General features: G+C 42.0%; 1 protein-coding gene across 5 annotated transcripts in view; it reads right to left on the bottom strand.

Annotated features, from left to right (window-relative positions):
- Positions 1 to 26,111, bottom strand: part of DIAPH2 (diaphanous related formin 2) — a 778,453-nt gene that overhangs the window by 649,920 nt on the left and 102,422 nt on the right. For all 5 annotated transcript variants that reach the window (XM_075896761.2, XM_075896762.2, XM_089781656.1 and 2 more), the window contains exon 6: positions 3,095 to 3,234. In XM_075896761.2, coding sequence (XP_075752876.2) covers positions 3,095 to 3,234 — 140 coding nt within the window. The remainder of the gene's footprint in view (positions 1 to 3,094; positions 3,235 to 26,111) is intronic.

Below are 26,111 nucleotides of genomic sequence, written 5' to 3'. Positions count from 1 at the left end.
AAGTAGTTTTTTTTCTAACCTCCACCCTAGACCTTTCTCCCACTAGTACTTCAGACCATTTATTCCTGTTTCATCATCTAACACCACTGACAATAGCCTGGGTTTCATTCTCCCCCGGTCCCTTCAGGTTGTTCAAGGCTGCTATCAAATCCCCTCCCTCAGTCTTCTCTTCTGAAGACTAAACCAGCTCAGTTCCCTAACCCTAACCCTCTCCTCACACTTCATGTGGCCCAGTCCCCAAATTATTTTTTTTGTCCTCCACTGGACTCTCTATAAAATTTGTCCATATCCTTTCACTACTGGGGGTGAGAGGGAACTAGACACAGTATTCCAAATGTGGCCTCACCAGTGCTGAATAGAGGGGAACAATCACTTCCTGTGATAAGGTTTAATACTTTTTTTAATGCAGCCCAATATGCAGCTAGCTTTCTTCTGCAAGTTATTAGTCCTTTGTTGGGATCAAGCAGATATTGATATGTATATGAACTTTGCAGAAGTTATGGATCTCTAAATCACAGTGACGGGAATGAGTATTGATATTATCAGTATGTAATCCCGCTGCTATCAACAACTAGTTAAGATTATAAAATACAAATAGTCAGAAATTTCTTCTGAACTTGCTGTGAATTACCAGCCAAGGCTAACTTTGATAGCTACTTTTACCTAAAGCAGCAAAAAAAAAATGTTTTACTACATGTCCGGTAGTTATGTTTTAGGTCTATTCTTAATGTAATACTTTTTCCAAAGACACAAATCACAGAAATATTAACAACAAATAGCCAGAAGATATTCTAAATTAATATATTTCTTCATATTTTTGTTCCATTGTTAGGGTCTCAAATTATATCAAACGTGTAGCACGCATCAGCTTCATTATGATAGTCAGTTTATCACCAATGGGTTTCTTATTTTTGTCAATTTATTTTATTTATTATGAGATTATGCAAGGTGGTATGAAAGGGCCTTAAATATAAAATGAAACATGTTTATTTGAAAGTAATTTCCAACACTACTTCCATATTATTAGTATAAAATGAGTACAAGCAAGAGCAAATACCATACACACAACAAAATCACCCCTTTTATATTTTAAGCTCTTATCTTATTAAATTGGGAAGGGGGGTTTTCATCGCAAGGATGCCATGTTTACAGAGATTATTTAGCATACAAGCGCTTTGATGTTAACCTGTTTTCTGAAGTGCTCATCAACTATTAGCTATGGACCTCGATAAAATTACTAATTATATCCTCAATGAAAAATTATAAATCAAACTCAGAACCAGCAGGAGGCTGATATGCAAGAGATATAAAAATATTGTTTACCAAGTTTGTGCATGACCTGTTTGGAAATGCTAAGCTACTATATATGCATGACATTCACAGATAGCTTAATAAAAGCTTAGATCATGAATAACTGACACTTCCATAAACAAAACATTGTGAATTAACTTAAGATAGCGTTCATCTTTTTGTGCACGTACTACAGTCAGTGAATTGTTAACTTGCCCATTAAAGCAGTCATCAACCTTAACTTGTTATAGAGATCATTGGAAATAATATTGCCTACTACCCAGAAGTTTGCCTTCAGCAGCTTTGAACGAAAGCCAATAGAAAAAAAAGAGGTCCCTGTCACAATGGTATTATTGCTTCCTTTATAAGCGTTCATAAGCAGATGGAAGGTAATTAACAATTTGATAACCAATTCTGCTAGCTATTTCCCACAAAGCCCATCAATTCTAATCTCTGCCAATAAGTGCTGAACATGAGTTAATGCCACCTACCCCCGTCACTGAACTAGTCTTTTTTTTTAAATCACTACATTCACATAATTCTCTTCATCTCCCCAGTATGTTGAGTACACATGCAACTATGCAAAAGTGACATTTTCTATTTCTGACTGCATAAAGCATGGAGGGCTATGTCAGCAGCCAATTTTAAGGCCATATCTACACAAATAAGTTTACTGATTGAATTATATTGAGCATACTTAAAAGACAGCAAATCCCTCCTACAGATACAGTTATAGGCTCATCCTTGAGGCCAAGGCTGTCTACCACAAACAGGGGGCTGCTGGATCAGTGCAAGCAACTCTACATTTTAAATGTAAGTAAGAGCCTGACTATTTGTATAGTCGATACAAATTGTATACAATTAGCTTGGTAACCGCAATTTCACATCCTTAATATACACCCCACAGCCCCTTGCCACAGACCCTCCTCAAATCCCATCCCTGACTTCTGCACCAAAATTCCTTCACCTCCCAACATCTCAAGAGATTTTTTTTCCAAGTATGTTAAGTGAAGATTTTTTTTGAGACATGATTATTTAAATCTGTATTATAAAAGAATCACTGCGGTTACTGAAGTGCTGGTGAGATGCAGGCAAAGGGCCATTTGCTTCTTCATTTCAGACATTTCACCATCAGCAAAGGAACTCCATTACTATATATCTTAGAAAGTGTTTGCTGGTCACAACCCCCTTTCCTTCAGGCTGCAGGGATGCTTAGTGACTATATAAAAAGATTATGAACAGCCAGGACAAATGTTACAACTTAAACAACTCAGCAAGTTATCAGCCTCATAAGGGGGTATAGAAAGCCAGCATAAAAATGGATACAAATTCAAAGTCAGCTCAGTTGTCAATTCACTGTGCACAGAGGAGTAGACGTATTGAAGCCACTGGGGCACCTCTATTAGCAAATATGCCATATGGTAATATACATAAAACCATTTATAGCTTGCCAGTCAGCAGGTTTCATTGCTCACCCCAGTGTCTCATTTTACACCAGAGGTAAGTAACTTGATTTATCATTCACCTCTGATGTCAAACTATTTCCCTTCCTTCAATTAAAACAATTTCAGCGATTTTAAAAGGCATTTTAAATAGTAGCAACAAATCTTGTTTCTAAAGTTTCCATGGAGAAACATGATTAAGTAGAGTCTTAAACTGCTTTGAGATGCTCCCCTCTTAACATGTAATTACCTGATTTTGTAACATGTTTCACACACATCCTACATATGGCAAAGTAATTTATTATACACAGTTAATATCATTACACATCAACACTTACTATAAATTACAACCTATCTCCTACCTGACAGGATTGCTGGTTAGAGACACTCTCAGAGACTCTAGACAGTTAAGAAGTTTTTCTTCTGTGATTCCAGATCGTAATTCATGGATATATTCTTGTGACGATAGCGTGCACTCGTGCTTGCTATTTTTCAATCCTCCCTGTAAAAAAAAAAACGGGGGACAAAATCAAATCAGTATCATAGATGCCTGTAGACAAATGCAAGGAATATGGGAAATAAGCAGGAAGAACTTGAAACGTTAAGAAACGAACACAACTATGACACAGTTGGTATTACTGGGTAGGATAATATACATAGTTGGAATATTTGTATAGAAGGTAAAACAAAAGGGAAAAATAAGTAGCACTTTAAAGACTAACAAGATAGTTTAGTAGGTGATGAGATTTCATGGGGCAGACTCACTTCCAAGATCAGACTAACACAGCTACCCCTCTATTACTTGTATAGAAGGGTACAGCTTGCTTGGGAAGGATGGGCAGGAGGGAAAAGGAGGTAGTGTTGCCTTATATATTAAAAATGTACACACTTAGACTGAGGTGGAGATGGACATAGAAGACAGATTTGTTGAGAGTCTCTGGGTTAGCTTAAGAGAGATTAATAAAACCCAAGGGTGATGTTATGCTGGGATCTACTACAGACCATCTACCCAGGCAGAAGAGGTGGATGAGGCTTTAAAAAAAAAAAAAACTAACAAAATCATCCAAAGCACCAGGTTTGATGGTGAGGGGAGACTTCAACTATCCAGACTTTTGTTGGGAAACTAACACAGCAGGGCACAGATTATCCAGTAAGTTCTTAAACTTTACTGGAGATAATTTTTTTTTCCAGAAGGTTAAGAAAGCTACTGGGGGGAAGCTGTTCTTGATTTGATTTTAAGAAATGGGAGGAACTGGTTGAAAATTTCAAAGTGGAAGGCAGCATGGGTGAAAGCAATCAGGAAATCAGAGAGTTCTCAATTCTAAGGAACGGTAGAAGGGAGAACAGCAAAACAGAGACAATGGAGCTGGTAGGGTAAGGTCCCATGAGAAGTAAGACTAAGAGGAAAAACAACGGAACACAGTTGATAAACAGAAAAAACAACAAATGGTCTGGTAGTACTTTATACACTAACAAAACATATAGATGGTATCATGAGCTTTCATGGGCACAGCCCATTTCTTCAGATGACCAAAGTTTTGAGTTTATTTTGGGGCTGCACATCCTGAACTCAAAACTCCGGTCATCTGAAGAAGTGGGCTGTGCCCACAAAAGCTCATGATACCATCTATATGTTTTGTTAGTGTATAAAGTGCTACCAAACAATTTGTTGTTTTTTACATTTATCTTGTACAGACTAACTTGGCTACCCCCTGAAGCTTCTGAACAGAATTGGCAATTAAGGGCCCAAAAGCAAACTACATCACTGTGTAGAAAACATACCATACTTTCTAACAGATCATCTTGGCTTAACTAGCAGATTTTACATAATCTAAAAATGAAAAAGGAGTCTCATAAAAAGTGAAAACTAAGTCAAATTACAAAGGATGAATATAAGCAAACAACAGAAGTATGCAGGACCAAGATTAGAAAGGCAAAGGCACAAAACGAGCTCAATATAGCTAGAGGCAAAGGGTAATAAGAAGACATTCTACAAATATGTTAGAAGCAAGAGGAAGATGAACAATGGGGTAGGTCCACTGCTTAGTCAAGAGGGAGAAACAACAACAGGAAACTTAGAAATGGCACAGGTGCTTAATTACTTCTGTGTTTTGCTTTTTGTCAGGATTGATCATGACAAGATGCCTAACATAGTAAAAGCTAGTGAAAATGGGGAAGGTTTTGAAGTTAAAATAAAACAAGAACAAATTAAAAATTACTTAGAAGAGTTAGATGTCTACAAGTCACCAGGGCCTGATGAAACATCCTAGAATATGCAAGGAGCTGTGGTAGGTAAGAGCCAGCATGGATTTATAAAGAACAATCATGTCAAATCAATCTGACAGCTTTCTTTGGTAAGATATCAAGCCCTGTGGATAAGGGAGAAACAGTGGATGTGGTATACCCTAGACTTCAATAGAGCATTTCATTGGGTCTCACGTGCCCTTAACTTCAATAAACTGGGGGAAACATCAATGAACTAAGGAAATACAGCCTAGATTGGGCTGCAGAACTGGCTGGATAACCATTCTCAGAGAGTAGTTATTAAAGGTTACAAATAGGAGTCTGTTGTGGGACCAGTTCTGTTCAACATCTTCATCAACTATTTAGATGATGGCATGGAGAGTACAATTAAGTTTGCACGTGATACCAATCTGGGAGGGCTGCAAGTACTTTGGAGGACAGGGTCAAAATTCAAAATGATCTGGACAAAATGGAGAAATGGTCTGAGGTAAATAAGATGAAGTTTAATAAGGATAAATGCAAAGTGCTCCATTTAGGAAGGAACAATATGTTTCATCACACATACAGAATGGGAAGCGACTGTCTACGAAAGAGTACTGTAGAAAGTAACGTAGGGGTCATAGTGGATACTTATAAAAAAAATAAACATGATTCTGGGATGCATTAACAGTAGTGTTGAGAGAAAGATACAAGAAGTCATTTTTTCGCTCTACTCTGCACTGATTAGGCCTCGATTGGAGTATTGTGTCCAGTTCTGGGCACCACATTTCAAGAAAGACGTAGGAAAAATGGAAACGGTCCAGAGAAGAGCAACAAAAATGACTGAAAGACTAGAAAAAATTAGCTATGAGGGAAGACTGAAAGAATTGGGCTTGCTTAGTTTAGAAAAGAGAAGATGGGGGGCGATGATAGTCATTTCAAGTATCTAAAAGAGTGTTACAGGGAGGAGGCTTCCTTGGCTCCTGAGGCTCGGACAAGAAGCAATGGGCTTACATTGCAGCAAGGAAGGGTTAGGTTGGACATTAGGAAAAACTTCCTGCCAGGATGGTTAAGCACAGGAATAAATTGCCTAGGAAGGTTGTGGAATCTCCATCACTGTAGATATTTAAGAGCAGGTTGCATAGACATCTCTCAGGGATGATCTAGATCAGGGGTTCCCAACCTGGTGTACGTATACCCCCAGGGGGTACGAGAAGCTTGTCAAGAGGGTATGGGTAATATTTGGTAAATAACTAGATTATCCTAACTGAAATATTCCAAAAGTAATAGTGTTAGTGGAAAAAAGTTATAGATTCTAGAGTCTAGAATTTATTTCCTTTCATATTGAATAGGGGGTACGGGAAGGTTTACTAAAAGCCAAGAGGGTATGGGGACCGAAAAAGGTTGGGAACCCCTGATCTAGATGGTGCTTCATCCTGCCAGAGGATGGGACAGAGGACTGGACTTAATGATTTCCTGAGGTCCCTTCCAGTGTTCTATGATTCTATTCCATGATTTCAGCTGCTGATTACCGGATAAGGTTTTCAAGTGCAGGTTTCAAATAACAGTTAATTTATCAACTATGTAAAACAGCTATGTAAAAGGGGAAACTGGATTTCAGAATTTAAATTAATAATAAATTTAAATTAATAGTAAACTACCAATTCTTCCTTCCGCCCCATTCTTCCAGCATCTCAACTTAAGTCATTTTAAAAATCTGCTTGGCAAATTAGTGAAACCACTTCTAAAATATGCATTCTACTGTAAACCCTAGCTATGAGCAATTATTTAAATAATTACAACTACACTTAAGAGTGTTACTGCAATATATGAATTAATAAAATACTGTTCTGATATAGAACACAGGAAACAAGTAGAAAATGGAGGGATAATGAAAATTTTAATTAGCTGCTCTGTATGAGATTAATGGAAGTTACTAATAGACCTGTCTGATCTTTAAAACATAATTCAGAGACAAAAGCTCACAATTAGTGTGTGTCACACTGTACTAAAGGTAGAGGAACAAAAAGCTTTATTCCTTAATTTGAAATTGATTAGAAGGGAATTACTGCCTCTTGACTAATCCCCCTTGTGCTCCTCCAACATGCAAGCAGTTCCAAAATGTTGGGGATGGGAAAAAGAACTGAATATTAGTTGATATACTGCGCTTGAAGTGCTCAGCAGAATTCAGTGCAAGTATAAAAGCAATCTTATACGAATTAACTTTAAATCTAAGATGGAATATCTTGTTCACATATTAGTTCAAAACACTGGGCCAAATTCCATCCTGACTGAAGCTGGCCCTAAATATGTTTTAATCAAGTTTATGTAGAAGTGTATTTACAATTAATATGAGGATCGACTCACAAGTTGCAATTAAAAAAAAATCAATTCACTTCAATACTGTTTAAGAAGTAACCAAAAGCAAATTTTAAGAAACACAAATATTAACATACTTTATTAAATTTTCAGATGGACAGTTAATTTCTTAGAACCTTCCCCTGCCTGCTGAACATAATCATGCCTTTAAAATACATAACAGTGCAGCACATCTCCTGTGATGATAGTTGAGAATCTAATTTCTCTGAAACCCACATGCTGACTCAAATTGCCTCAAAATCTGCTCAAACTGTCACAGAGATGTAAGGTAGGGTTAATAGTTCAAACTGAGAAATTTCCAGTAAGCAGTTGCTAAGAAAAATCCATGCCTCCTGTACCCTAAAAATGCAGTACACACAATCATCTAGTTCTTATAATTGAGGATACCTAGGACTCTTCCTGTCACTCCAATCTTGTTCCTTCACTGAAGAATTACCTGTATGTCAAAAGTTATCAATAGTTAAGTTTGGAATTCAAACCTGGCTCAAGCTAAACTAACATTCCAGAGTGAAATGCACATGTGCAGCACAACAGCAGGGTTTTGTTGCAAGCAAGAGGGTGTCACAGTAAATGGGCGACTTGAGCCTTAAGTTGTTATGCTCATTTGCCATTTCCTCCAGCCCCCTTTCATTATCTCTATATCTCAAGTGCATTCATCTGAAGTGGGTTTTGTCCAAGAAAACTTATGCCCTACTAAATGTAGTCTCTAAAATGCCATAATACTGCTTATTTTTGCCATCATACTACTTATTTGTTATCCCCCTCTGCCCAACCCTTGATCTATCTTGTATACTTAAGTTATGAGCTCTGTAGAGATGGGAAGTGGCTCGCATAATGAACATCAATTACATGCTTACAGTTAGCGCTTAAATATTCTTTCAAGCATGATTAGAACATTATTTCTGTTCGATTGTGAACCATGTAACAAAGACAACTGCTAATGTACACTGAAAATGGGAAGAACCACTATTAGTTATTAAAAATTGACCAGTTCAAAAATAATTTTTAGAAGTTTCCTTCCAGAAAAACATGTTCTCTACTTGTCAAAGCTCTGTTCTACTGATTTACACATTCATTATTTTTCAAAGAAAAACCATTTCCCTTGGATATGAGCAAAAATGTCTCAGACACAAACAAGTTATTGCAAATATTTAAAATGGTGAACTGTTTTACATTGACAAAAAAGCAAGCAGTGCTAGCCACACGGAAACAGAACATTTATTGCTAATCATGCTGTACCAGAGAAGAGTAGCTACGTTATAATTGTAACTTACAGCACACAAAAATAAATTTGAAGGTTTCACTAAAAGGCAGCACTTGTCATCTATACATTTTACCAAACTGCCACTACTATTAGACAAGTATTTCAAGACTGAGGGTACATCTAGACTACATGCCTCTGTCGCCAGAGGCATGTAGATTAGGCTATCAGACATAGGAAAATGAAGCGGCGATTTAAATAATTGCCGTTTCATTTAAATTTACATGGCTGCCGCGCTGAGCCGACAAACAGCTGATCAGCTGTTTGTCGGCTCAGCGCGATAGTCTGGACGCGCGGGTGTCGACATCAAAGGTATTTGTCGACCACCCAAGTAAACCTCATCCCAGGAGGCAAATACCTTTGATGTCGACACCCGCGCGTCCAGACTATCACGCTGAGCCGACAAACAGCTGATAAGCTGTTTGTCGGCTCAGCGCGGCAGCCATGTAAATTTAAATGAAGCGGCGATTATTTAAATCGCCGCTTCATTTTCCTATGTCTGGTAGCCTAATCTACATGCCTCTGGCAACAGAGGCATGTAGTCTAGACGTACCCTTAATATGGTAGCTAACCCAGTAAAATTCTACATGAAGCTATAGCTCTCTTTTCTACAAACTATCACTGATGTTGAACACTCACTTAAATCCCTCACTACCAAATGTACAGTAAGAGAAACAAAGTCTTTCTGCCTTTTCTTCCAGTGCCTGAGTTGCCAAAAATCACATGTTCTCAAACCAAAAAAAATGTCCAAGTAACGCACTATTTGTATTCTTTTTTATTTGCTCTTCTTAAGCTTTGGAGCCTTTAGGGTTAACATTTCTATAACAGTAATCAGTGTGTGGCAAATCCCACTGCAATTCACAGATTAAAATAGAAGTAAATGCTCATGCTGTGAGACACACACACACACACACACACACACACCTCTATTGTCAAGCTGATGGACATCTCCACCAAACTATTAAAGTAAAATTCCACTCTTGGAGTAATGTTCACTTTTTTTTTTTTTTTTTTTTTTTTAACAGAAGCTTCAACATATTACACATTTTAATATTTTCATTTATTACTGCTGCTTTAAAAATCATATATAGTTTTCTTCAATGGGTGGCGTATTCATAGAATCACAGATTCATAGAGCTGGAAGAGACATCAGGAGGTCATCAAGTCCAGCCCTCTGCCCAAGGCAGGACCAATCCCAACTAAGTCACCCCAGCCAGGGCTTTGTCAAGCCGAGACTTAAAAACCACTAGGTATGGAGTTTCCACCACCTCCCTAGGCAACCCATTCCAATACTTTACCATCCTCCTAGTGAAATAGTTTTTCCTAATATCAAACCTAAACATCCCCCACTGTAACTTGAGACCATTGCTCCTTGTTGTGCCATCCGTCACTACTGTGAACAGTCTCTCCATCCTCTTTGGAACTCCCCTTCAGGAAGTTGAAGGTTGCTATCAAATCCCCCCTCACTCTTCTCCATACCTCGATTCGTATAAAACTAAACAAACAAACCCAAATCCCTCAGTCTCTCCTCATAGGTCATGTGCTCCAACCCCCATCCTTTCTATAGTGGGGAGCCCAGAACTGGACACAATACTCCAGATGTAGCCTCACCAGAGCCAAATAAAGGGGAATAATCACGTCTCGGGATCTGCTGGCAATGCTCCTCCTAATATTCCATTAGCCTTCTTGGCTACAAGGTCACACCGTTAATGCATATCCAGCTTCTCATCCACTGTAATCCCCAGGTCTTTTTCTGCAGAACTATTTAGCCAGTCGGTCCCCAGCCTGTAACAATGCTTGGGATTCTTCCGTCCAAAATGCATGACTCTGCACTTGTCCTTTTTGAATCTCATCAGATTTCTTTTGGCCCGATCCTCTAATCTGTCTAGTTCACTCTGGATCCTATCCCTGCCCTCCAGCATATCTACCTCTCCCCCTAGCTTAGAGTCATCTGCAAACTTGCTGAGGGTGCAATCCATCCCCTCATCTAGGTCATTAATAAAGATGTTGAACAAAACCAGTCTTACTTAGGTGGATTTACTGCCGTGGTATCCTCACAGGTCTCTGGCTCTGTCAATGATGATAACCAGAAGGCTGCTTGCGTGTGTGCTCAATGATGTGGGCCCAATGACCACAGCAGACCCTGAAAGGGCCCCTAAAGACCACAAGCCAGATAAGGATCAAAGGTGCCCGACCAGGTTTATTGCTTCCCCCACCCCCAAAGACACAACCATATATACAGGTACTAGCAAATCACACCTCACTACTGACGTTGTTAGGTTACCATCCTCTGATGCTACTTAAGATATCCTGTACCTCGTGGTTTGATTAGATCATTTCTATTTATCATGCTGTCATTTTAAACTCTTTCTTGAACCTGGGTCTGTATCCGTAAGGAGTAGGTAACAAGGTCTTTTTTAATGAGCTCGTGATATTCTGTGCTTTCCACTTTTGACCAGTACCAATTATCGTTCTGCACCTGGGCTTATTGCCAAATAGTGTTTTGCACCCTCAGTCCTGTTTGTGCCAAGTTCTGTGAGATGGAGTCTGCCTATTGCTCACAACTTAGCTTTGCTTTATGTTAGCCATGTTTTGCCCATTCTTAGATAGGGCTCAGGCCTCAAACCAGGCCTGTGCTGCATTGGCTTATGTTTTAGATCTTCATTTTACTGAAGGTGGAAATGGGAATACAGAGGTAAATGATTACTAGCATTCCTGGAAATTTAAAAGGAGGTACATAACTAAACAGTTCAAAGATCTTAAATTTTTCAGCCTATAATATTTTTGCCCTCAAATATTCCACACCAAACAATGCTACATCAAACATCGAAGAGTTTTGTTTGGTTTTACAACCAAAACATAGTGCCCCAATTAGCACTGGTGACCAAATTGACCACACTTTCACTTACACCATTTATAAACTGAACAAGTCTAGGAAAAAGTGAGACTCAGGTGCAGTATATAGATTATCTCATTTTTAGCACATAAAGAAAAGGAATTTCTGATCGTTGGAACCCAACATGTAGCTGTCTTATTAATAGGTAGTATAAACCCCAGCCAAATGGGCTAAGCCTGTATCACGGAGAAAGAGATCATCTGTGTCAGAAGCTCTGATTTCAAGAAAAATAAGGTTCTTTTCATGCTGCTAGTTTCAAGTTCTACTGACTTATAGGACAGAAGGGGAACCTGTGTAGCACAGCACCCAACAATCTGCAATAATTGGGGAAAATGGGGGCAGAGGACCACAAAATCAAAGAAAAGGTTCCTGCTCTCCCTTGTTTTAAAAAGAAATCCCCTAACACAAGAGCCATGAGAAGGGAGACACGGAAGAATTTCATGTGCAAATCATGCCCCCTGTCAAAGTATCTTAGACCAGTGGTCATCAACCAGTAGATCAGGATGTACTGTTAAATCTTGGAGCCTCTAACAGGTGATCCTGACTGTTTTGGCCGGGAAGCTATCAAGTGCCAGAACATCAATTGCCCCTCCAGCACGGTCATGCTGCTCCTGCCCTCTGCCTTGGAGCTACCCCCCTGAGAGTCTCTGCTTGCTGTGCAGGTTGGAGGAGGGAAATGAGAGGGGGTGCTGATGTCAGGGTGTCCTTCCTCCCCTCCCCCACTTCTGTACCCTATTTCCACACAGAGAGAAAAGGATGGAGGGAGCTTGGCAATGCAAATGTCTATCACTCTCTAGAGTTGCCAGGTGTCCGGTTTTGACAGTCCGGTATTTGAGGGTTCTGTTGGGAGACAAATTGAGAAAATACCGGACATATAAAATGTCTGGTATTTTCTAATTAGGTAAGTTTTATTATTATTATGAGTATCAGTACGTAGTTGCGTACTGCCTGGCTGGCAGACCCACTCTCACTGCATGAGTGTGTCTACCAGCCAGGCAGCACACAACCACGCGAGGCGAGGATGGGGCCAGGGCAGGATGGAATCCCTGGAGCCAGACTCACTCATGCTTCGCTCAGGTCAATCCTGCTCCCTGACAGCCAATTCTCTCCCGCTCCGCCTCCCTCCCCCCAGCCAGCCACGCTCCTCCCTCTCCCCAGCCAGCCCTGCTTCCCACTGGCCGGTCATCCCCCCCAGATTTCTCCTGACCAGCCCCAATCCTGCCGACCCTCTCCCCTTCCCCCCCCCCCGCCGCAGTTAGTCCCTCCCCCGATCAGCTCCGCTCCCCCCCCTCCGCACCAGGCCTGCTTCCCGCCAGCTGGTCTCCCTCTCCCCTCGCAATCTCCTCTAGCCAGCCCTGCTGTCCCCAACTCCACCCTCCCCCCAAACCAGCCCCGCTCTCCTCCCAGTCAGTCCCCCCCCCCCATCACCATCTGAGATCAAGTATGTCCGGTATTTTTTTTGAAGCCATCTGGTAACCCTATCACTCTCACACATTGTATGTGTCTCTGTCACTGACAAACACAAACTGTCCTTCATTCTCATCTCGCAACCCAATGCATATGAGAGGGGTGGTTGTTAATTCTTTTACTGCTTGCAAAGTGTGTTATTCTGGGCATTTTGATTGGTCTGGGATTAAAGAATTTTCATTTCTCTCTTACACTTAAATGTATTTCTTTGAATAGCGAGTTCTTAAATGCCTAACCTATCACGGCTGGAATAATTATCCCTGTGGTAATTGCTGCTTCTGAAGGTGACTGGACTGAGAAAGGCAGTGCAGGGGGTCTCCACATGTCGTCCTGGCCTGCAGATACCACTCCTGCAACTCCCATTGACCAACAACAGGGAACAGTAGCCAGTACAAGCTGTGGGCTCAGTGCCTATAAATGAGGGACAGCACATGGCACCATGGAGCCATTGCTGTACATTGCCACCTGCTTTCAGGAGTGGTTCAGGGCCTGGGCAGGAACAAGCCTGCATTAATTCCATTGCTTCACCACTCGGAAGCCATCTCAGTTAAATGGTGTCCAGCCACAGCCTGCATCCTGAAAGCCTGTCCCAGCCCTGAACCTCCTCCTACACCCAACCTCCTGTCCCAGACATGAGTTCCCCTGCTCCCAAACTCCTTCCTAGAGCTTACACCCTGAAACCCCTCCTGGACCCCAAGCCTCCACCCTGTGCTAAGCCCAGTGCTCCTCCCACACTCCGAACTCCTTGGCCTTAGACCAGAGCCTGCATCCCAACCTTCTACCCTAGCCTGGTGCAAGTGAGTGAAGGATGGGGGAGGAAGGAAGATAGAGGCCTCAAAGAAGGGGCAGGAAGGAAGTGGGGCAAGGTGTTTAAGTCTGAGGTAGATCTTACACTGCCCTTAAATTGAAAAAGTGATCTTGTAGCTACAAAGGTTGGAGACCACTGTCTTAGACACTAGAAGCCAATGAGTAGGGTGGCTCCATTGTCCCCGCTCCCTTCAGCGAAAAGTCAACAGGTAAGAGGCTGGAAGGAAAGACATTATATAGGTTCCTTCTCCTTTGAATATTTAATTCAAATGCAAACTTTATTATTTAGTTATGAATCAATGTAATTTACTACTAAAACTATTCTGGACACAAACATAAAACTTAAAATGAGTGGGTAAGGAACTATGTGCCAAAATCAACCCAAAAAAAAAACCCAAAATGGTTTGTCATCATCTTTCTTCACTTGGTGTTTTGAAACTTCAGGAGTATCCTACAAAACTGACTTCTAACTTTAAACATTTTCCATGGAGAAGGATTATAATCTATTTTCACAGCTACAGTTTCAAAACCCATTCTGCTTTAAATAGCTAAAAGTAATATTTTAGTCATCTTTAGTTCAAAGGAAATTGTCCTTCATATGCATCATCACTTTTCATTATCAACAAGGAAGAGTAACTTTCAGAGAGCAACAGAAGAAGAAAGAGAAAAGGAGAAAGCAAGCAATTATGCTGAAGTATAAAAAGGAAGTCACAATACCTTCTAGCACAACAGCAAAAAGAAAATGTTTGACCTAAGTATAAATATGTAGAATAGTGATAGAGATGTAGCCGGGTTAGTCTGGTGTAGCTGAAACAAAAGACAGAACTATGTAGCACTTTAAAGACTAACAAGATGGTTTATTAGATGATGAGCTTTCATGGGCTAGATCCACTTCCTCAGATCAAATAATGGAAGAAAATAGTCACAACCATATATACCAAAGGATACAATTTAAAAAAAAAATGAATACTCATGAAAAGGACAAATCACATTTCAGAACAGAACGGGGATGTGGGGGGGGGGGCGGGGAAGGAAGGTGAATGCCTGTGAGTTATGTGTGTGTGTGTGTGTGTGTGTGTGTGTGTGTGTGTGTGTGTGTGTGTGTGTGTGTGTGTGTGTTTCCGAGAAAGGTTTAACGTCCGTGTCTTTACTGCTAGGACCGGGGTCCCGTCGCAGAGGGTAGCCAGCAGGCCAACGGACGCCTTTTTATAGGAAGAGCTTATTACACCTCAGATTTTAGCTGCTAGCATGCAAAAATCCCTTTGCAGCGGGCAGGCTGGGAAAGACTGAGAGGTGCCCCAACAGACCTGTCACCTGGGAGTGACACAAATCTAAATGCCTAAGCTCCTCCTATACCTGTCCTTTCTGACTGGCTGAAGTTCTTTTAAATTGTGCTTGGTTCTGTTACAGCAACTGAAGGAGTCAGGTTAAAACTTAAATAGTTACAGGGTTTATTTAAAAATAAACTTATAAAAGCATATGGTTACAATGGCTTTTGCTCTCTTTAACTGTTAGCAAATACAGATTTTAAAAATAGTTACAAAGAAAATAAAGATAGAAAATAGAAATAATGGTACTAAGTGGCAGCTTAATCTTTAAAGAGTTCTAAGTCTATGTGTACACTTAAGACAAAGGACACATCCAGGTACAATTTTTACCCCTTTCTGTGCCTCTTGACTCCAGCGTGTCTGGCCTGGGCCAGTCTCTCAATTCCTAGGAAAGACGAATACTAGTGGGTGTCCCCTTGGAACCTCGGGAGATCAAACACCTTCCTTAACAAAAGTGCCCAACTCGACCAGCAAATAGATGGTAGATTGACACTCAGAGTAAATGTGCTGCTGGACCCATCTTTATTCCCCTAGGAGCCCGTATCCTCTTTCTTATCTAAGATGCTGAATTGTACTGGTCCGTTTTGTGGCGCCAGTTCTTACAAGAAAGTTTCAAGTTAATTTACATTTGCAAGAGAGATAACTAAATTGTGAGTACTAGACTTTTTTTTTACTGGGCGAGAGATTCCTCCCCCCCGAGGACGGCTGTGTGTTCGTATCAATATGGGTTAAGTCAAGGGCACTCTTCAGCAGCCTCTTGGTCAGCAATTGGCATATCTCTGTTTACAGCCATTCACGGTCACACAGCCTGGGCCTTCTGCTCTGTGTGCCCTGTATGCTCCAGGCAAGCAAAAATGGATGTTACAAGGGGGGTTCCTGTCTGGCTACACTGAGGTTCTACTGGACTTAGCCAAGAAACAAGCAGCTGTATTCTTTCATTCCTGTTCATAGCTTCCCTCTTTGCACAGGTTGACTTAAAATGTATTTGGGCACTTTTGTTAAGAAAACCTTACAAAATGGTTTCTCTCAGAAAGCTACTTCATAAACAGAACTTAGCAATCATCTCAACAAATATTTTTTCCCAAGTAGTACAATGTACGAACCCTCAACATGCTAAGTTGTTCACAAAGATGTCTTGACAGATCCTCCAGCAAATTCTCAGGAGTGCGACAAGGGTGCCTACTGTCACCTTTCCCATTCTTGATCACAATGGACTGGATTATGAGCAGGTCAACAGATGGCCATCAACAGGGCATTCAATGGACACTTTTCAAATAGTTAGAAGACATTGATTTTGCTGACAATGTCACCCTCCTTTCACACCAACATGAAAGCATGGAAGAAAAGGCCACGACACTAGAAAAAGCTACCTCAGTGACTGGACTGAGCATTAACAAGGGAAAAAACAAGACAATGAGGATTAACCAGTCCAACAACAACACTATCACACTGGGAGGGGATGACCCGGAAGATGTGGAGCAGTTCATCCTCTTGGAGTATTACTGGCAGAGACGGAGGAATCTGCCTGTAGTATGTGTTTGTAATTTTCTTGCTGTGTGCTGAGCTTGTGTGTCGCTGTTTGGGTGCGGGGTTTTTTCTCCTTTCCCTTCCCCTCCCCCATCACAGGGTGAGTGCTGTGGCTGGCAGGTGGAAGCTGTGAGCTTCTATCAGGGTTTAAAACCTAGAAGCCTCTGCTGATTGGTTGAGCCTTAATCGGGGGGGGGCGCGCAGAGGGGGGAGACTATCAGGCAGTCCAGGGCTTTATAAAGGAGTGAGTCAGCGATCAGGGAGCTTGCGAACAGGGGCTGTTAACAGGGAGTGGGAAGGGGGTGAAATACACTTGCCATTCTTTAGCATCTTTTCTCTACACTTCTGCTCTTCAAGAACTCATTTAATAACAACTGAGGAATCTCTCAGAAGGAAGCCAGGTGTGGATGGTGATAGCTCTGCTGTTGTTACCTGCACAGCATGTGCCATGTTTGTCTCTCCCCCAGAAGACAGAAGGGATTTCACCTGCACTAAGTGCATGCTGATCACCATTTTGGAAAAAAAATTAGAGGACTTGAGGGCCAAGTATCGACCCTACGTTCTATCAAAGAGGATGAAGACTTCCTCGATAGAAGGCAGCTTTTAATCCTGCAGGCCCAGCAGGTGGAAGAGCCAGTAAGAGCACTACAGGGCAAGGAAGAGAACTGGCAGCTAGTGTAACCTCTAGAAGGAGAAGGCCAACTCAGGTATTCCCCCATCCCTGTTGAAGTAACTGCTATCAGGCTCTCTCCGCAGGCACTGTGGTGGAGAATGCTTTGGCAGAGACCTCTCAGGGAAGAAATCAGAACGGAACACCATCTACCGGAAGGCATGGGATGCATAGTCCTAGGGATGGGGGTTCCACAACCACCACCACCAAAAGAAGAAGATGGGACTGAGTAATCCATCTGCAGTCCATACCTGAAATCTCAAGAAGTGTGCTGCTTACCGGGAGCTCGCATTCAGGATGTGCCCAAGAGTCTTCTGAAAAGGATTGAAACTTCAGATTGCTACCCCTTCCTGCTTCTATGTAGGAACTAACGATATGGCCAAGAAAGATCTTGAGCGCGTCACAGCAGACTACCGATATGTAGCGCTAGGAAGAAGGATTAATGAATTTGAAGCGCAAGTGGTGTTCCCATCCATCCTTCTGGTTGAAGGAAAAGGTCCGGGTAGGGATCATCGAATTGAAGTAAATGCGTGGTTACACACGTGGTGTCGGAGGGAAAGCTTTGGTTTCTTTATCCATGGGACTGTGTTCCGGGAACAAGGATTGTTAGGAAGATATGGGATCCACCTAACCAAGAGAGAAAAGAGTATCTTCGCGGGAAGGCTTGCAAACCTAGTGAAAAGAGCTTTAAATTAGGTTTGTTGGGGGACAGTGACCAAAGCCCTGAGGTAAGTGAGAAAGTTGGACACCGGGAAGAATCACAAGGAGGAACGAACAACAAAGAAGGACCCTGATTCGGATAGAGAAGGTTGGGTGATCAACTGGTTATCTAAGGTGTTTGTTCACAAATGCGAGAAGCCTGGGAAACAAACAAGAAGAATTAGAAGCCCTGGCCCAGTACAACTATGATTTGATTGGAGTAACGGAGACTTGGTGGGATGACTCGCATGACTGGAGCACTGGGTATAAACTGTTCAGGAAGAACAGGCAGGGGAGAACAGGAGGAGTTGCATTCTATGTAAGACAGCAGTATGAATGCTCGGAGCTCCAGTATTTACAGGGAGAAAGGACTGTTCAGAGTCTACGGGTTAAGGTTAGAGGTGGAAGCAACGGGGGTGATGTTGTGGTTGGAGTCTGCTATAGACCACCGGATCAGGTGGACGATGTAGACGAGGCTTTCTTTGGACAACTGAGAGAAGCTTCCAGATCACAGGCCCTGGTTCTCATGAGGGACTTTCATCACCCTGACATCTGTTGGGAATCCAATATAGCAGTACGCAGACAATCCAGGAAGTTTTTGGAGAACTTTGGGGATAACTTCTTGGTACAAGTGCTGAAGGAACTGACCGGGGCCATGCGCAGCTTGACCTGCTGCTCACAAATAGGGCGGAACTAGTAGGGGAAGCAGAGGTGGCTGACAACCTGGGAAGCAGTGATCATGACATGGTAGGTTTCAGGATCCTGACCAAAGGAAGAAAGAGTAGCAAAATACACACCCTGGACTTCAGAAAATCAGACTGACTCCCTCAGAGAACTGATAGGCAGGATTCCCTAGGACATTTACATGATGGGGAAAGGAGTCCAGGAGAGCTGGCAGTATTTTAAAGTAGCCCTATTGAAGCCACAGGAGTGCTTATAACTACTCACAGGAAGAAACCATCCCAATGCACAGCAAGAAAGGCAAATATGTTAGGTGACTAGATTGGCTTACCAGGGACATCCATGGTGAGCTTAAACACAAAAAGGAAGCTTACAAGAAGTGGAAACTTGGACAGATGACTAGGGAAGAGTATAAATATATTGCTCAAGAAAGCAGGGGAATTATCAAGAAGGCAAAAGCACAACTGGAATTGCAGCTAGCAAGGGATTTGAAGGATAACAAGAAAGGTTTCTACAGGCATGTCAGCAATAAGAGGGCGATCAGAGAGGGTGTGAGGCCCTGGCTGGATGAGGGAGGTAACCTAATGACAGATGATGTGGGAACAGCTGAAGTACTGAATGCTTTCTTTGCCTCTGTCTTCACGGACAAGGTCAGCTCCCAGACAAATGCACTAGCCAACACAGCATGGGAAGGAGGTGGACAGCCCTTGGTGGGGAAAGAACAAGTTAGGAACTATTTAGAAAAGCTAAACATACACACATCCATGGGCCTGGATTTAATGCATCCGAGGGTACTGAAGGACTTGGCAAGTGTCACTGCGAAGCCTTTGGCTATTATCTTTGAAAACTCGTGGACATCAGGAGAGTTCCTGGATGATTGGAAAAAGGCAAATGTAATGCCCATTTTTAAAAAAAGGGAAGAAGGACAATCCAGGGAACTACAGACCAGTCAGCCTTATCTCAGTCCCTGGAAAAATCATGGAGGGGATCCTCAAGGAATCCATTTTGAAGAACCTGGAAGAGGGGAAGCGATCAGGAATAGTCAACATGGATTCACAAAGGGCAAGTTGTGCCTGACCAATCTGATTAGCTTCTATGATGAGGTAACTGGCTATGTAGAAATGGGTAAGTCCGTGGATGTGATATACCTCGACTTTAGCAAAGCTTTTGATACGGTCTCCCACAATATTCGTGCCAGCAAGTTAAGGGAATATAGATTGGATAAATGGACAGTAAGATGGATAGAAAGCTGACTAAACTGTCGGGCCCAACGGGTAGTGATCAACGGCCCAATTTCAGGTTAGGGGCCGATTTCTAGTGGAGTGCCCCAAGGATCTGTTCTTGGACCAGTTTTGTTCAACATCTTTATTAATGACCTGGATGAGGGAATGGATTGCACTCTCAGTAAGTTCGCAAATGATACTAAGCTGGGGGGAAGAGGTACGTAAGCTGGAGGGCAGGCATAGAGTCCAGAGTGACTTGGACAGATTAGAGGACTGGGCCAAAAGAAATCTGATGAGATTCAATAAGGAAAAGTGTGGAGTCCTGTTCTTGGGACAGAAGAATCCCAAGCATTGTTACAGGCTGGGGACAGAATGGCTAAGTAGCACTTCTGCAGAAAAGGACCTTGGAGTTACAGTGGATGAGAAGCTGCATATGAGTCAACAGTGTGCCCTTGTAACTAAGAAAGCTAATGGCAAATTGGGGTGCATTAGGAGGAGCATTGCCAGCAGATCCAGAGAAGTGATTATTCCCCTTTATTTGGCTCTGGTGAGGCCACATATGGAATACTGTATCCAGTTCTGGGCTCCTCAGTATAGAAAGGATGTGGACACACTGGAGAGGGTCCAGCGGAGGGCAACCAAAATTATTAGGGGGCTGAAGCGCATGATCTATGAGGAGAGACTGAAGGATTTAGGTTCGTTTAGTCCGCAGAAGAGAAGAGTGAGGGGCAATTTGATAGCAGCCTTCAACTTCCTGAAGGGAGATTCAAAAGAAGATGGAGAGAGTCTGTTCACAGTATTGATGGATGGCAGAACAAGGAGCAATGGTCTCAAGTTACAGTGAGGGAGGTCTAGGTTGGATATTAGGAAAAACTATTTCACTAGGAGGGTGGTAAAGTACTGGAATGGGTTACCTAGGGAGGTGGAGTCTCCATACCTAGAGGTTTTTAAGTCTCAGCTTGACAAAGCCCTGGCTAGGTTGATTTAGTTGGGATTCGTCCTGCCTTAGGCAGGGTGCTGGACTTGATGACCTCCGATGTCTCTTCCAGCTCTATGATTCTATGAGCAGACAAGGTATCAGTGCTAGGATACGGAAAGCAACAGCTGCTTTCAAGACTGCTCGCCCCATATGGAAGTTCACAAATAATATCTGTGAAGATGAAACTGCGAATCTTCAACACAAATATGAAAAGTGTGCTCTTGTATGGATGCAAGACCTGGTATACTAAAAAGTCTTCAAATCACAAGCTACAGACATTCATAAACAGATGCCTGAGGTACATCCTTCACATCAAATGGTAAGACTATCACAAATGATGAGCTTTGGAACAAAAAAGGACAGCAACCACTTGACATTCAAATCAAGAGAACAAAGTGGGGATGTCTAAGAAAACAATCATCCAGCATAGTCTGTCAAGTTCTCACATGGAACCAGCAAGGAAAATGCAAAAGAGGAAGGCCTCGGACAACGGAAAGAAGATCTACTAAGACTGAAGGACAAAAATTGGGGTATTTCTGGAGTCAGCTAGTTTTGTCTCAAGACAGAGTGATGTGGAGAAGACTTGTAGATGACCGATGCTCCACTCTGAGTACAAGGATTTAAGAAGAAAAGATTTTTCTGACCAGAACAGCATTTAAGAACCAAGCTAGCCCACTTACAGTATCCTTCTAGGTGATCTTGATTACCATTTTGCACATGATCATCTATAAAATGCAGTCTATACTGATCAGAACAATCATGCTAGTAACTATGCTAACAATACTGATTAATTTAGCAAGCTCAGACTGTCAACAGTTAATCTACAGCAAGGTCAGTTTTAGTGAGAAATTAAGAAACCCATCTTAGAAAGTTTAAATACTGGATTAGGCTGTTGAATCCTGGCCATTGGAGGCTTTTAGAACACGTCTGATTAGACAAACACCTGTCAGGAATGGTTTAAGTATAACTGGCCCTGCCTCTGTGTATGGAGGGATGGAGGGGAATAGGCTAATCACCTCCTTTTCATCCCTTCATTTCTATTGATGTATCAATGTGTTTTATTTTGGAAAAGCTGTTCTGTTATTAGGAGAGATTCTTGATATGTCTGAGGGAATAAAGCAAGGCAACAAAGCGCACCCTCCACTTCTAAACAAACGACAGCAACACTACACAACACGGGGTTTAGCAAAATATTTGCAGTTATGGCACACATGCATACTTCAAAGCCTAATGTGCCTCTAAATAGGTGACTTCGGAATGATTAATACAAAAAGTACTTTCCAAAAAGTAACAAGTACAAATTATTTTCTATTTCATAATATTATGGATGCCTGAATAGAGAATTTCAAGTCCAGGGTACTTTATGTGTATTAGAGAATGTCTTATTTTGTTTTGTGAGCATTATTTTGATTGTAAGAATGTACTGTACATTCCTTGTTACGTTTTTGACTTTGTCTTCCACTGAAACTCCAAAAGGTGTTGACAGAGGATAAACAAAGCAGATCAAGGAAAACTTACTCTGAATGACTGGCCTGGCCATGCAATGGGTATACTACTAAAGAGGGTGGTCATGCTACAGGAAAATAATCTGGACTTTAGCTGGTAACCAAGCAACAGACCATCTGCGGAAGACTGAATTGATGGTCACATGACAACATGAACTAGAACAGCGTTCTTCAAACTTGGGTTAGGGGGCCACCAGGGTAAGGCACTGGTAGGCCCATGCTGCTATACTTACTTAATTTGTTCGTATCCATCAAGATTCACATCTCTCATTGGCTGCAGTTTGCCGTTTCCAGCCAAGGGCAGTCTCGCAGCACCCCTTGGCTAAAAACCGTGAACTGCAGCCAATGGGAGCTTTGAGGTCCCGTGCCTATAGACGCATTAAGTAAACAAAGCAGCAAGAGCCCATCAGTGGCTTACCCAAGTCTGAAAAAATCTCAACTAAAATATACTGAAGGATGTCATCTGCTTTTAAAGCTCCACCCTGAAAACACTTATCAAAACCAAAAAGGGAACATTTTGCATGCATGTTTTAGTTTGCAGGGATATAAAACTCATGTTTTATACATGAGTCGAGTGAGTACAGTACATATTTAGAAATTTATGTGTAGCTTGTTTACATTGTTAGGTACTCCCCAGAGGCAGAAGCTATAAACCAGATGAATCAAAGCTTCACAGACTCCTTAAAGAATATATAAGAGCTACTGGAGAGGCTTGAGAAAGCACATACTAATTGAAGGGCCTGTGCTATTACACTGCATGGTTCCCACTGCCAAGAGGGGCCATTTAGTTTCTGCACCTCAAGCAGGTATATAGAGGCCTGGAATCAACAGGATAGTGCCTGAACTTTACTCATACCCATCAAGCAAAGAGCACATGGCAACCTCAGTGCAGGTTCAGCTTACAGGGATAGTTGTGCGTTGAAACATGAAGGGTATAAATAATGTGTGAGATGTGCATGACATATTGCTCAAGTTCATGCAATGGGAAAATATTAAGACTTTATGCTTCAAAATAATGACATGTCACAACCATTCAATACCAGGGAAAATATCCCACACCCCTATTCCCTAAGCCTCCGATGCTGTATTATTTTGGCTTTTGAAGTTCCAGATGCATACAATACAAAAAGAGGATTATATTCAAACACCATCATCAAAACATTCACTGCAGTTAAACTGCTGTCATCTTTGACTTGTTTGGGAAGAGGCTTCCTATTCAAAGTAATGAGTCAACAGCTATATTAAGCTTTTCTTATTTCCTGATCTTCAACAATTTCAAGTGATTGATTTTGTATCTTAAATTTTTTTTTTTCAAAATTAAACACTAATGACTTATGTATTTATTGAAAGGAAATGATAAAAGACAGGGCAGAATCTGCAACAGCAGCCATCTGGAAGTAGTAATGTACCACAGAGGCTACTAATCAATCCACTCTGTTCAGAAAACACTGGTTTTAAGTCTTATGCATACCAACATTATCAATTTTCAAAATTTTATCATGAGCCCAGGAGCAATAAATCTCAGTCATCAAAGAAAGCCAATGGAAACTGAACCCTAAAGCCTCAAAAGCTAGAAGAAAAAATAAAAAGGACCAAATATGTATGTGGTGTGTTTTTTAATCTCAGATAAGATCATTGTGATTCTCTGAGGCCTTTTATGTACAGGTCTCAACTACATCAATTTGGTGCATTCAGAAATCAAGACTCAGAATAATTGGCTCACCTGACCTGAAACACTTACATCAAAACAGAAATGAGCACACACATTTAATATATTAAAGACAAAAAATAAATCAACAGTCCCAGATGGTCAATGAATGACAGGAGCTCACTACTATTCAGACATACCATATTTTATTTACAACATTAATATGAATCTCTAAAAATAAAAGTACAGTAAACTTCCGATAATCTAGCACCTTTAGGACCCAAGGAGTGCCGGATTATCAGATATGCTGGACTATCAGAAGGGGGGGCTATGATGGGTCAGGGGTGGGGTGGGGGGGATGCCACCCCAGATCCCTAATAGCCCCCCCTTCCGATAGTCCAGCTCTGCCCCAGGCATCCCCGATTCAGCCGCTGATGGTCAGTTTCAGCAGCAGCTGAATCGGGGATGCCTGCAGCAGAGCATCCCCAAGTCAGCCACTGCTGAAACTAAGCAGCGGCTGATTCCAGGAAGCCCGAGGCAGAGCTGCTCTGCCCCGGGCTTCCCAGAATCAGCCGCTGCTCAGTTTCAGGAATGGCTGAATCAGGCCATAACAACGAGTGATAAAAAGAAACAGAGGGAGTAGGACCAGCAGTGCCTAATATACCACCATATGAGTACGGTACTCAAGAGGGCCCCACAGACAATCCTACAGATACTGTTAAGGCAAAAGTCTCCTATGGCACATGTACACCTAAAATGGAATCAACACGAACACACATTCAAAGAAATTTTTATGAAGAACTTTTGTTAATAAAAACGTAGTAACAATGAAACCAGAATATTAGTAATACAATAGGAAAAATGAGTTATTTTCCAAGATCTATCTATGAAATGGCTATCCATCTTCTCTCTTCCCCTCAACCCCAGGTCCTCCTTTGGGGCCTAGCATTTCCCTTCCTCATTTTTCCCTTCCCATTCCCAACATGTCCACATGGCTCCTCTTCGAGCCAGGCATTACCCCCCCCCCCCCCCCACACACACACACACACTGCTCTTCTTGGGGCCAAGCCATGTCTTCCTCCCCACCCGCCAACTCCACTCCTCTCGAGGCCAGGCTATATGCTTCCTTCCCCCTCCATGCCGCTCCTCTCAAAGCCAGGCCATGCCTTCCCTTTCCGACGCCACTCCTCTCAGGGCCAATGGATTCCCACACCTGAGGCCTAGGGATACAGTCCTTCCCTTCCCCACTCCCACCCCCGCCAACTTTACCAGCACAGTGGTGATTCCCAATTCTCCTCCCGCCCTCATGCCACTTTTCACCTGAGGATTCCAGCTGCTCTCCCACTCCCACTCCCTGTGGTCATTGGGTCTGGGCATTCCCTTGCACACCTGAGCAACACCAGGTAAATCTGGTAGCACTTTGTAGGGTAAACTGAGGCAGCCCTAAATGTGCTAGTAGACCTTTAAACAGCATAACTCCATTCTAGAATTAAGGCCTGGGAACACCACAGTCAGGATAAAAACTGCAGACAGTAAAAGACCCTGGGCACCATAGCAACCACGTTCTAAAACACTCGGACAGGGTCTCAGTTGGTAACGTTAACACATTTTGCTTAAGATAGCATTCATAAAATCTGCTTAAACTGTCTTGCTTCACTTCTAGATAATAAGCCTGAGAACCAAGTGCTGCACCAACTCAAGGCCATACCCGCCTGCTATAGCAACATCATCATCTATGCAGACTAAAATGTTATTACTGTTTTGCTGACATGTTTTGGCATTTGAACAATAACCACCTGTATATTAATTAACGAGCTGTTACATTGCAATGGGCGGAGATATTATGTAATCTTTAGTAGTTCTATTGGCTTATGTGCTCATTTCGTCTTGCTGCTAGACCTATAAAATCATTTTTCCTCCGTCCACCTGCTGACTATATAACCTATTGTATTGTGTTAATTAACCAGTGTTCACCAGGGTAACCCCTGCGTGTCACTCCATCAGCTGATGTATAATAAATCCTCCGCTTGTTTTCACCTGCATCCAGAGTGTCCTGGCTTATTTCCAACACACTTCTATAAACCTT

The sequence above is a fragment of the Pelodiscus sinensis genome, chromosome 13 (genome assembly GCF_052426305.1).
Source record: "Pelodiscus sinensis isolate ZL-2025 chromosome 13, ASM5242630v1, whole genome shotgun sequence".
NCBI classification, from domain to species: domain Eukaryota; kingdom Metazoa; phylum Chordata; order Testudines; family Trionychidae; genus Pelodiscus; species Pelodiscus sinensis.
This window is presented reverse-complemented; position numbering and strand designations above follow the sequence as displayed.